Consider the following 12,306-nt stretch of genomic DNA (forward strand, 5'->3'; position numbering starts at 1 on the left):
CATTGAATGTCTGCATGGATGCTTCACATCCTGGTCATTCCTAATTTTTCTCTGACAGCGCTCACAACGCCCCCAGCTACCGGGCTTGTATCCAACTGTTGAGCAGTCTAAGTGGGTATCAGTACACCCGGCGTGCCTGGAAGAAGGAGGCCTTCGACCTCTTCATGGACCACACCTTCTTCCAGATGGACTCCTCCTGCGTCAGCCAGTGAGTAGGAAGGAGAGGAAACTAACTGTGTGTGGGTGAAGACTTGTACAGCTGTAATGCAAGTTATTACAAGAGAGAAATGCACTTAAGAGATCACAATTGAAGGGGGATAGAATTATAAACAAAGACACTTCATCTACATAAGAGAGAGATTTTAAAGTAAAAGCTTCACTATGTTTAGTTTTGCATCTGTTGCCAAATATAACAAAGCTGTGCTTGTAGAAATTATTCCATAATTTTCCTCATTTTTGCAGCTGGAGAGCGATCATTGACCACTTGATGACTCATGACAAGACCACATTCAGAGACCTCATGAGTAAGCTAGTTTCCCTATTAGAATTTGGAGATGTATCACTGGGTGCAGTCACAGATCATTTATCAGACCACTCCCCCCTCCCTCCACTTACTGACGGCTCAAAACATTCTAATATGTTACAGATATTAAAAGCTAAAAGACTGTGGCAGGTGAAGTAATAACACGTCACATTTGTGTGTGTGTGTGTTCCTGTTAGCTCGGGTGGCTGTAGCCCAGAGCAGTTCCCTGAGTCTGTTCACCAACAGAGATGCTGAGCTGGAGCAGAGGGCCATGCTGCTTAAACGTCTGGCCTTCACCATCTACAGCAGCGAAGTGGACCAGTATCAGAAATATCTGCCTGACATACAAGGTAACCTCACACAGAAAACACCACTCTGAAGTTCCTTAATATTATCTGTCGCCTGAAAGCCCAGCTGAAGTTATTAGGTATTTTTTCTTCTAACGTGTGTGTCCACAGAGCGTCTCGTGGAGAGCTTGCGTCTGCCTCAGGTGCCCATCCTTCATGCTCAGGTGTTCCTGTTCTTCAGAGTGCTGCTGCTGCGCATGTCACCTCAGCACCTCACCTCTCTGTGGCCCACCATGATCACTGAGCTGGTTAGCAATACAGGCTACATAAAATCTGACCCCTGCTGCAGCTGTGCCTGTGTTTTACCCAAACTGATGCACTCACACATTTGTATGTTGCAGGTTCAGGTGTTTCTACTGATGGAGCAGGAGCTGACAGCAGATGAGGACATATCAAGGTATACAATGTCTTGTTATAACAAACTGGTCTGTGATGGTAAATGTACATCACAGACAACTCACTCCTGTCTTCCTGTTTTTTTGTTTTTTAAACAAAACCCTGTTCACCTGTAGGACATCCGGGCCATCTGTGGCTGGGCTAGAGACCACCTATTCTGGAGGGAACGGCTTCTCCACCTCCTACAACAGTCAACGCTGGCTCAACCTCTATCTCTCTGCCTGCAAGCTTCTGGATCTGGCCTTGGCGCTGCCTCCCGAGAGCCTGCCTCAGTTTCAGATGTCAGTACAGACACTAGCTTGCATGTCATCATCAGGGACTCAATAACAGACATACAGTGGGGCAAAAAAGTATTTAGTCAGCCACCGATTGTGCAAGTTCCCCCACCTAAAATGATGACAGAGGTCAGTAATTTGCACCAGAGGTACACTTCAACTGTGAGAGACAGAATGTGAAAAAAAAATCCATGAATTCACATGGTAGGATTTGTAAAGAATTTATTCGTAAATTAGGGTGGAAAATAAGTATTTGGTCACCTCAAACAAGGAAAATCTCTGGCTCTCACAGACCTGTAACGTCTTCTGTAAGAAGCTTTTCTGTCCCCCACTTGTTACCTGTATGAATGGCACCTGTTTGAACTCATCATCTGTATAAAAGACACCTGTCCACAGCCTCAAACAGTCAGACTCCAAACTCCGCCATGGCCAAGACCAAAGAGCTTTCGAAGGACACCAGGAAAAGTATTGTAGACCTGCACCAGACTGGGAAGAGTGAATCTACAATAGGCAAGCAGCTTGGTGTGAAAAAATCAACTGTGGGAGCAATCATCAGAAAATGGAAGACATACAAGACCACTGATAATCTCCCTCGATCTGGGGCTCCACGCAAGATCTCATCCCGTGGGGTCAAAATGATCATGAGAACGGTGAGCAAAGATCCCAGAACCACACGGGGGGACCTGGTGAATGACCTGCAGAGAGCTGGGACCAAAGTAACAAAGGTCACCATCAGTAACACACTACAACGGCAGGGAATCAAATCCCGCAGTGCCAGACGTGTTTCGCTGCTGAAGCCAGTGCATGTCCAGGCCCGTCTGAAGTTTGCCAGAGAGCACATGGATGATACAGCAGAGGATTGGGAGAATGTCATGTGGTCAGATGAAACCAAAGTAGAACTTTTTGGTATAAACTCAACTCGTCGTGTTTGGAGGAAGAAGAATACTGAGTTGCATCCCAAGAACACCATACCTACTGTGAAGCATGGGGGTGGAAACATCATGCTATGGGGCTGTTTTTCTGCCAAGGGGACAGGACGACTGATCCGTGTTAAGGACAGAATGAATGGGGCCATGTATCGTGAGATTTTGAGCCAAAACCTCCTTCCATCAGTGAGAACTTTGAAGATGAAACGAGGCTGGGTCTTCCAACATGACAATGATCCAAAACACACCGCCCGGGCAACAAAGGAGTGGCTCCGTAAGAAGCATTTGAAAGTCCTGGAGTGGCCTAGCCAGTCTCCAGACCTCAACCCCATAGAAAATCTGTGGCGGGAGTTGAAAGTCCGTGTTGCTCGGCGACAGCCCCAAAACATCACTGCTCTCGAGAAGATCTGCATGGAGGAATGGGCCAAAATACCAGCTACTGTGTGTGCAAACCTGGTAAAGACCTATAGTAAACGTTTGACCTCTGTTATTGCCAACAAAGGTTATGTTACAAAGTATTGAGTTGTATTTTTGTTATTGACCAAATACTTATTTTCCACCCTGATTTACGAATAAATTCTTTACAAATCCTACCATGTGGATTCATGGATTTTTTTTTCACATTCTGTCTCTCACAGTTGAAGTGTACCTCTGGTGCAAATTACTGACCTCTGTCATCATTTTAGGTGGGGGAACTTGCACAATCGGTGGCTGACTAAATACTTTTTTGCCCCACTGTAATTTGTTTAGGTAGAAGTGTGTGCCTGTGTGTCAGTATTTGAGATGTGGAAGGGTACATTGTTATAATTGATTATGTGAATTTCACTCCTTTAAAGCTGTTCTGAGTCAATCTGAGTATGTCACGCCTCATTACAGGTATCGCTGGGCCTTCATCCCAGAGGCGTCAGACGATTCGGGGTTGGAAGTGAGACGTCAGGGGATTCACCAGAGAGAGTTTAAGCCCTACATTGTCCGACTAGTGAAGCTGCTGAGGAAACGAGCCAAGGTATCTCATCTTCTCTTGTCTGCACAGGTTATTAAATAATGAAGATAAATGAGTGCCTTTTACAAAGAGGAAAGTGCTTGTTAAAAGAGGCTGTTTTGCAAATTGTAGTTTTTGCGGGTTGGCAGGTGAATATTCAGCTTCAGTAAATTATTTGCCTCCTCCTCATAGAAAAACCCAGAAGAGGACTGCTCCACCCAAACCCTGTCCTGGGAGCCAGGTCACCTAATGCTGACCCTCTACGTGATCCGCAGTATGGAGCAGCTGCTGCCCTTCTTCAACTTGCTCAGCCAGGTGTTCAGCAGCAAGGCCAGCAGCCGCTCAGGCCCCGCCTACGCTCACAACCGCACAGATGCCTCTTTCCCCAGCCACAAGGAGGGCCACAAACTGGAGAGCCAGAAAGTGTTCTGGAGTCGAGCTCGACAAAACATTGAGGAGATGGTTGAAAAAGACTTTCTAGAGGGGCTCATCAAGACGTGAGGTCAAAACAAGCGGAGGGAGAGGGAACTAACACACAAATGATCAACACTAGTGAACCTCAACCTGTACATTAAAAAAACTATATGGGACTATAAACTTGGGGAGGAGTTTGTACATTCTTTTTTTTTTTTTTTTTTTTTTTTTTTATAATGATTTTTCTTTTAAAAGCTACTTTATTGATTTTAATTATTTGTATATATGGAGCAGCTTTGATGACTTTCAACATTTCATGTGAGTCCTTTAGGATAAAGTGAAAATGCTGTGCCATTCCATATCGATGTGACTTAATAAAGATTTCTAATGAGAAGTTTACATCAGCTATGTTGTTCTCTTTCTAAATATTAAGAAAGAACTTACACTACGCCCCTGCCATTCAGTCTAAGTCTCTTCAGTCTCTTCTCCATTCTCATCTGAGCAGGTGTAGACTGTGTATAAAAGATAGACAGCCACTACCGCATTGCCCGTTGGTTTCCACATTAGCTTTGTCGTCATCGGAATCTTGTTTTTCTGGAGCCAGCCATGACTACAGTTACTCAAAAAGGGTCGAGTCCTAAGTTATCAGCTGATGCTAGAGAACATAGAAAAATGTGTGAGCGCAATACACAGACACACCTACCTGCTGTTTAGTGCAGTAACGGGGTAATAAAATACTAGAAAATGCCTAAAACCAAAACTGAAGCAAAGACTTCTCTACTGCACAGAAAGCCATTCTTGTCAGATAATTCCATTTAAAATGCAAAGCAGCGACACCACAAAGGCAGTCAAGAGGTCAGTTTGTCTCTGAGATGACCATATCAGTATGGACTTTAGATGGTACCCTTTTAAGTTCCTGTTGGTCAACTCCACCTACATTGAGTAGACACTCAGCAGGAGAGGAGCAAAACAAACATTGTCTGCAAGGGAGTCCTAACAACAGTAGCCTGAGCAGCTACGTACAGTGGCTTGCAAAAGTATTCGGCCCCCTTGAACTTTTCCACATTTTGTCACATTACAGCCACAAACATGAATCAATTTTATTGGAATTCCACGTGAAAGACCAATACAAAGTGGTGTACACGTGAGAAGTGGAACGAAAATCATACATGATTCCAAACATTTTTTACAAATAAATAACTGAAAAGTGGGGTGTGGGTAATTATTCAGCCCCCTGAGTCAATACTTTGTAGAACCACCAATTACAGCTGCCAGTCTTTTAGGGTATGTCTCTACCAGCTTTGCACATCTACAGACTGAAATCCTTGCCCATTTTTTCTCCAGAGTAGTCTGATTTGATAACTGAGAGATGAGCGCTGTCAGATGGGAGAGAGGTCACAGCTGTTATTATACCCTATTAAAAATAAATATATTTAAAATACATTTCTAAGTGCCATGAACAAGTATTGTATTTTATATGTAGGTCTTTCCAATGTACATTAACACATTTTAATGTACATTTTTATGAAAAACGACTGATAGAACTGCATAATGCTGATCAGAAAATGTGATTGAGAGCACGACGCCAGAAGACTTCAGCACCACGGACAGGGCCGAATCCGCTGATTGGCTGCGCGTGGTTATATAAAATCGTGCTCCCTGAAGCTGCACGCTTCTTATGACCTTCGTAGTACGGAAGCAGCATGACAGGCACCAAAACCCTGTAGAGTAGCTGTATTAACCCTTCACATCCTCACGCAGCAACCCCATTCGCCCACCTCCCCACCTCGCTCGCTTCTCCCTTGAGCTCTCGCGATAAAAGAGGCTGCAGTGGGGTTGGTAACACTGCGTCACCTGACTCAAAGGAGGGGGCAGGGCGTGTTGAGAAATATAAATAAAATAATAATTAAATAAACGGAAGGATGTAAGTCCACCGAAAGCACCGCCATCCAACGACCCGGTTTGAAGCGCGCATCCCCGGAGCTGACGGTGAGGAAGGCGCAGAGGAAGCGTAGGGCTGCAGAAGGAGAAGGAGAGAGTGAGAAAAACAAACAAACAGAGAAAAAAACGCTGCACTGGATGGTGTGGGATGAAGATGATGATGTTCCCCTGCACGCCCCGCTGATACTCAGGGACTGTCAGACTGGTGGTGGTGGTAAGGATTATCCAGGAGACAAGCGGAAGGAAGACAGGGAGGAGGGGAGGCAAGAGAGAAGCATCATCCAGGGAGGACGGCATTGTGAGGGAGGCTGTCCGACCATAACGCGGAACAGTAAGAAATTCATTAAAAAACGGAGGGGAAAACACTGAATTAAAACCTGGATTAGCGTTTTACTTTTTTGCCCTCTCCTTTTTTCCCCTTCCCCCCTTTTTTTACATATAGACTGTAGTTATCACCGGATACTGGAATTCAGGGAAGAAAGTCAGTTCATGATTGTTCCAGAAACGCATGCAGATCCAGCAGATCTGAGTGGGAATACCAGCTCTCCGCTTGTTATGCAACTCAAATCAATTGCGGCTCTTTAGAAAGTGCCCTAATATTTCTTTTCCTGGAGCCTGTGTCTGTGTGGTGTTCTCGAGGGCGGCTGGGATTACTGAGGCTGCTCGCTCATTCCGGCGTGTGTGTGTGTGTGTGTGAGTAGGGGGGGGTAGGACCATATTGGAGGCTTGCTGGTTGTACTCCGCGGAGAGAAGATGTCGGGGCAGACGCTGACGGACCGCATCGCCGCGGCTCAGTACAGCCTGACGGGATCCGAGGTGTGCCGAGCGGTGTGCAAAGCCACCACGCACGAACAGACAGCCCCGAAGAAGAAACACTTGGAGTGTGAGTACATCTACGTCTAAGTAACCCCTCCATCTATCCTTGTCATGCACAACTAGGCCTTGCACCAAAGCCATGATGGTTGCCCCCCACCCCCACATCCGTTACTCCAGCGTGTCTTAATATGCTTGGATGGGTTTCAAGTCATAGTATATACTCACGTGTATGAACACACACACACACACACACACACATACACACACGTACTACCGAAAGACCACCAACAGGAACTGCTTTCAGTCTTAACTGACCAAGCCAAAGTTAATATATAATTACATGGCCTCTCACCCGCTGACTGTGCATTAGTGTAGAGCCAGAATAGGGAAACCACAAAGTCTCCAACCAGATACTTACAGATAAAAGTCCCTCTGATTGCATGCTATCTCTCCCTCCAATGCTGCTCTTATGCTAGTTACTGCATAATTAAAAGGCTAAAAGTAGTTTCAGTACTACTAAGCACACAGGTGGGGTTGTTGCCTGAGACCTTGTCCTCTATGGTAGCACTGAAAAAACTGCCAACATATTTATCACAGATTTCTTTTTTCGTTTCTTGGTGCAGTTTCTAGATGTCTTTCATTGCACGAACAGGGTTGTCAAATGAAGGAGCAGGCGGTGCCAATTCAATAAAAAAAAAAGGCTATTAGCTTTTTGGAAAGGATGGAATGGGGCTGTATTTACTGATAACACACAATTTCAGGGACAGTCAATATCCCCAGTGGTCATCCATACATAAAGTAGATTGAACTCTCCAATGACTCATGTGCAGAATAGATAATAGTGAACACAGCAAAGGTGGAGGTTTCAGTTAGAGTGGGTTTTTTTCAGGATGCAAATGAATGACACAAGGCCTTTAAGTATTTTTGCCAATAAATATGCAAAAAACAGACCAAGCTTGTGCATTTGATCTGAACACATACATGTGAATAACACAGCCTTTTGCTTTTTCTGCACAATGATATAATACAGCTTGTATTAAGATATTCAACACCGCAGCAATTTCCTAATGTTGTAAACCTGCTCAACATTTGGCAATAAACCCCATTCTGATTCTGATTCTGATTCTGATTCTGAACACACAAAATCAATTTGTCTATAATATAAACACCATCCATGCATCACATCTGGGAAACATAAAGACTTGGCATAAATAGAAATACATGGAATGTCCTCAGTCCTCTTCCTACACCAATGAAATCCGTGATCCCTGACTGGATTTTTATCCAAGGAACCTTTTGCCCCCAAAATGAACGATTTAGTGCATTTATTTGGTTTTGGAATAATTGGAAACATTAGGAAGTTATTGAAACAAGCTGGTGAGAGGTCAGTGAGTGCAAGTCACTGAATTGTTGAGGTTATAGGCATCTATATAGACAGAAACTAATGGAGGAAGAGTTACGGCCGGGATGGCCGATGTGTTTGAGGTGTGGACCCAAAAACAGACATGTGAGAGAAAAACGAAGTATAACAAAAAGCAAGCCGTTTATTAAGGGTGATATCAAACAGAAAACAAGGCAAGGTGAGCTGGGGAAAAACTAAACTAAAACCTAAACTGGGATGAACTAAAACTAACATGAAAACTATGCCATGGTACCTGAACATGAATCAGAACAGGTACATCTGAAAACTGTGACAAGAAACATGAACCTGAACCGAAGCATGAAAATAATCCTGAGACCGGAAGTACATGACGCGAGACAAAGAGACGACCCAACAGAGGGGGAACAGAGGGAGATAGAGGACACAGAAGGGTAATGAGGGAAGTGGAAACACCTGGGGAAACACAGCTGACACAATGAACCTGACGCCACAGGGGAAGCAAAACTAAACACACTGAACATGGAAACACAGACTTTCAAAGTAAAACAGGAAACATGGAGAGATGTGAACTGGGACACACTGATACAAGAGACAGAGAGTCGGAGTGAGAGAGGGACAAAGAGGAGAGAGACGCAAGGGGAACCTACCTAGACAAGGAGATAACATACGACAAACAGAAAAAGACTCATAAATAAGGAGACATGGACGATAACATAAACTACACTAAACTTCAACTACGATGAACTAATACAAAATAACCCAAAATACTCTGTCACAGACCCCGCCCCCTGACAGGGAAATTATTGTTTGTGTAATTTTAAACAGGCAGAATCACCAGGGTTGGAAATATAACGGTGAAATCATTGTCTATCAGTGTCCAGGCATACATGCCCATGCCATGATGCTTCCTCCGCCGTGTTTGACAGATAGTGTTGCTTTGGATCATGAGGTGTTTCTCTCTTTCGCAATACTTCTCCCATCATTCAGCTGCAAGTTCATCTTGGTTTCACCATCCACTTTTTTTGTCTTCTTCTTCTTCTTCTTCATTTTTTTGTTGTTGCAGATTTTCCTTTAGATGTTTTCTGGCAAAGTCTAATCTGCTCTTCCTGTTCTTGAGTGTAACCAGAGGTTTGCACCTTGTTGTAATCTCTGCATATATCTGTTTATGAAGGTGTCTCTTTATTATAGACTATGTGACAGTGATACCTCTTCCTGTGTGAGGATGTTCTTGACTGGGTTAGATGTTGTGAAAATGTTTTTTTTTTTTTAATAATGGAAATAATTTGCCACTTCAGTTGTCTTCTGTGGTCTTTCAGGTCTTTTGGTGTTGCTGAGCTGCCAGGTCCTTGTTTTTAAGAATAATTCAGATTGTTGATTCGGCTGCGTCCATAAAGTTTTTCCTAGTTTCTCTTTCTAATAGGTTTATTTTGATTCTTCAGCCTTATTATGTCTTGTGCTTTTGGCATCATATTGAAATACAGTGATAAGCTATCAAATACAAATTCAACACTTTAAACCAACTTCAGACGTCTGCTTCACTGGGAACAGGCCTCACCTCAACTAATCGTCACTCAATTGTCCAATTAATTTTCAGTCTTTATTAAAAGTCTGCAAAGCCTACACTTCAGTCACATATTGATTGTTTGAATCTACCATGTTGGTGTATAGGCAAAAAAAATACAAAAATGTGTCTTTTTCCAACAGCTTGTGGACCTAACTGCACACATAAAAACCTGTCTGTAGCCATTCACAGAAGTAAAACACCTAGCTTGCTCCTACACTAAGCTAACAGCCTTGTTAGGTTATTTTATCTTATGTTAAAGTTAAACATTTCATTTTAAACATGCTTCCCTCACGATATTAAAAATAAATAAAAACTATATATTAAACATTAAACATGCATGGAGGTAAAACTCCTTGTTTCAACTCTTACAAATAAGTTGCATTAGCATAGCTTACTGTAACTTTAAGCTAGTACCATTTAGCTTTTAAAATCTCTGCTACAAGTGCCAACATGCTAAAGAAAAAAAAAAAAAAAAGAAGACCTGAAAATCTTTTAGCTGAACTTATTTTAATTTAACATTTTAAATTCATGGAGCTCTTGAGTTCATACTGTTTTTTTCAATCAAACTGCTTCATTGTATGTGACAAAGGTAATTTGTTCTGCAGGAGAAGCAGCCTTAGGTTAAATTGTTTGACATTACATCCTGTTTTACCCATAGCTGACATTTACCCAGTGTGCTGCTTGGAGAAAAAATGTCTACTTTTACCGCTAGCAGAAAGATGCATCATAATCATCAGTGAAACTTGTTGCCAAGATCCTCCAACACCGCTGTAGTCCTGTTTTATATCGACATGCTTGGCATCCATTAATACCCCTGGAAATACACTCTGTCATCCACACAATCACATGGATTTATGTATGTGTATTTGGCTCTAGGGTACTCTATTACTGAAGCAATTTACATATTTTAATAACATAAAGATGCTGCAATGATATAACTGATTGCCTTCTTGCATATCAAATCCTTGTTGTATTTCATTTTGGGAGCTTTTTGGCTTGTAATGTGACGCGCTGCTTCTCACTCTGCCTGAAACCTGACAGCAGCACATTTTTTGTCCCTCTCCAAGTGAATAGATAATGTTTGTAGTTGGTCAGTCTGTTGTCAGTGCAAAATGATACACTAAACATGTACTAACTTCACTCTGCAAGTCATTTAAAAAGGGAGGGGAGAAAACATGCTGAATTGTAAAAGGGCACTTTGTGTTAGGAGCTGTGTGCTCAAGGTCTAAAAATATCTCTCATGGATTGTTCCACTGACAGCCAAATGTGTGTTCGTTTGGTTCAAGTGACATCCAGGGGAGTAAGCTCCACAAGCTGTGATCCCCAAACCGTGCAGTGAGATAGAGAGACAGGAGAAAATTAGAAGTTACTGTATTCAGACTGAATCAGGTGCTGTAGTGTTTCTGAGGATGAAAAGCACAATAAATAGATGGTATTAGAAAAGAGTGGGATGAGAATATAAGCAGACATGTCTCCAGGTTCATGCCTCTTTACCTTGGGTTTTTAAAAGGCTGGAGAAAACAAAACACAATGATGAATAGTTCAGTAAAGTGTGTCTGTGGAGGCTTAGCAACTATTTGATATCACTTAAAAAAAAAAAAAAATTTTTAAGAGCCTGACAGATGACTGAGATGCAGATCGGAAGTCTTTTAAACTCTTAAAAGATTAGTGCTCAGGCAGCAGCACAGATTGCCCGACACCCCACATGCTATGAGTGTGTCTTACAGATGGATCTTGATATCCTCCACACAAACACACAAGCACGTGTCTGCATGTGTGCATTCACAAACCTTTGGCAGCATCCCAGCATGAATAGACTTGCATGTGGATCCAAGTGAGGAGGTGCAGCTGGGAGTCAAGTGCTTTAATGGGCCAAAGTTTTAAAGGGGATGAGGATTATAGCAGTGTACAAAGATCACTTCTAAAAAGTCTGGTAGTTTGTGTCAGTCGCACAAAATCTTAAATATGCACTGAACGTGTGCCATAAACAAAGAGTCACTTAAGAGATTTCAAGCTAATTTAAAATCCAGCTTTTATGAGGAAGGAAATATGCTCACCAGAATTTCTGGCATTTTTTTATAAACAGCAGAAAAGTCAAGCAGGCACATTTAATGTTCCCCTCACCCCCAACCAGTCATGGCAGATGGCTGCCCCTCCCTGAGCTTGGTTCTCTTGGAAGTTTCTTCCTGTTAAGTGGGAGTTTTTCCTTCCCACCATCGACATGTGCTTGCTCATAGGGGGTTGTCTGACTGTTGGGGTTTTCTCTGTATTATCGTAGAGTCTGTTCCTTACAGTATAAAGCACCTTGAGACGACGGTTGTTGTGATTCGGTGCTATATAAATAAACTTAATAAAAATGAATTAATATCAGGTGTTCTCATTGTTTTGGTGTGAAGATGAGGACATCTGTGTGAAAGCACAATTCCTGAACTATATGTGCACAATTAGGGGTTAAATGTATTTTTTTTACAAATGTGTTAATGTTTCAGTAAATTACATAGGCTAACTTTAAGTTTAAATGAATCAGTAGAAATGTTATTAGTGTGGCCATCTGCCATGCTGGCACGCACGTACGCTCAGAGGTTCACAGTGGAGTGAGAAATGACACAAGCAAGCCATGTTCACCACACTTATCAATGTATGAAACAGAGATGTGTGGGATGACGGTGAGATGCTGCTGTTTTGAAATATTAGAATTTTAAAGAGGCGGCGGCTGAGTAGAGAAATGCCACCGCATCTGA

General features: G+C 42.6%; 2 protein-coding genes across 13 annotated transcripts in view; both read left to right on the top strand.

Annotated features, from left to right (window-relative positions):
- Nucleotides 1-4,059, top strand: part of dop1a (DOP1 leucine zipper like protein A) — a 30,649-nt gene extending 26,590 nt beyond the window's left edge. For all 3 annotated transcript variants that reach the window (XM_026184221.1, XM_026184223.1, XM_026184222.1), the window contains 8 exons: nt 59-208; nt 463-524; nt 721-873; nt 982-1,118; nt 1,212-1,267; nt 1,383-1,547; nt 3,344-3,473; nt 3,642-4,059. In XM_026184221.1, coding sequence (XP_026040006.1) covers nt 59-208; nt 463-524; nt 721-873; nt 982-1,118; nt 1,212-1,267; nt 1,383-1,547; nt 3,344-3,473; nt 3,642-3,950 — 1,162 coding nt within the window. In that variant the 3' untranslated portion in view covers nt 3,951-4,059. The remainder of the gene's footprint in view (nt 1-58; nt 209-462; nt 525-720; nt 874-981; nt 1,119-1,211; nt 1,268-1,382; nt 1,548-3,343; nt 3,474-3,641) is intronic.
- A 1,663-nt stretch (nt 4,060-5,722) lies between these two features.
- Nucleotides 5,723-12,306, top strand: part of snap91a (synaptosome associated protein 91a) — a 60,890-nt gene continuing 54,306 nt past the window's right edge. For 9 of the 10 annotated variants that reach the window (XM_026183721.1, XM_026183724.1, XM_026183726.1 and 6 more), the window contains exon 1: nt 5,723-6,687. In XM_026183721.1, the coding sequence (XP_026039506.1) occupies nt 6,558-6,687 (130 nt within the window). In that variant the 5' untranslated portion in view covers nt 5,723-6,557. The remainder of the gene's footprint in view (nt 6,688-12,306) is intronic. The other variant, XM_026183722.1, reaches the window with a different exon arrangement.

Source organism: Astatotilapia calliptera, chromosome 11 (assembly GCF_900246225.1).
Source record: "Astatotilapia calliptera chromosome 11, fAstCal1.2, whole genome shotgun sequence".
NCBI classification, from domain to species: Eukaryota; Metazoa; Chordata; class Actinopteri; order Cichliformes; family Cichlidae; genus Astatotilapia; species Astatotilapia calliptera.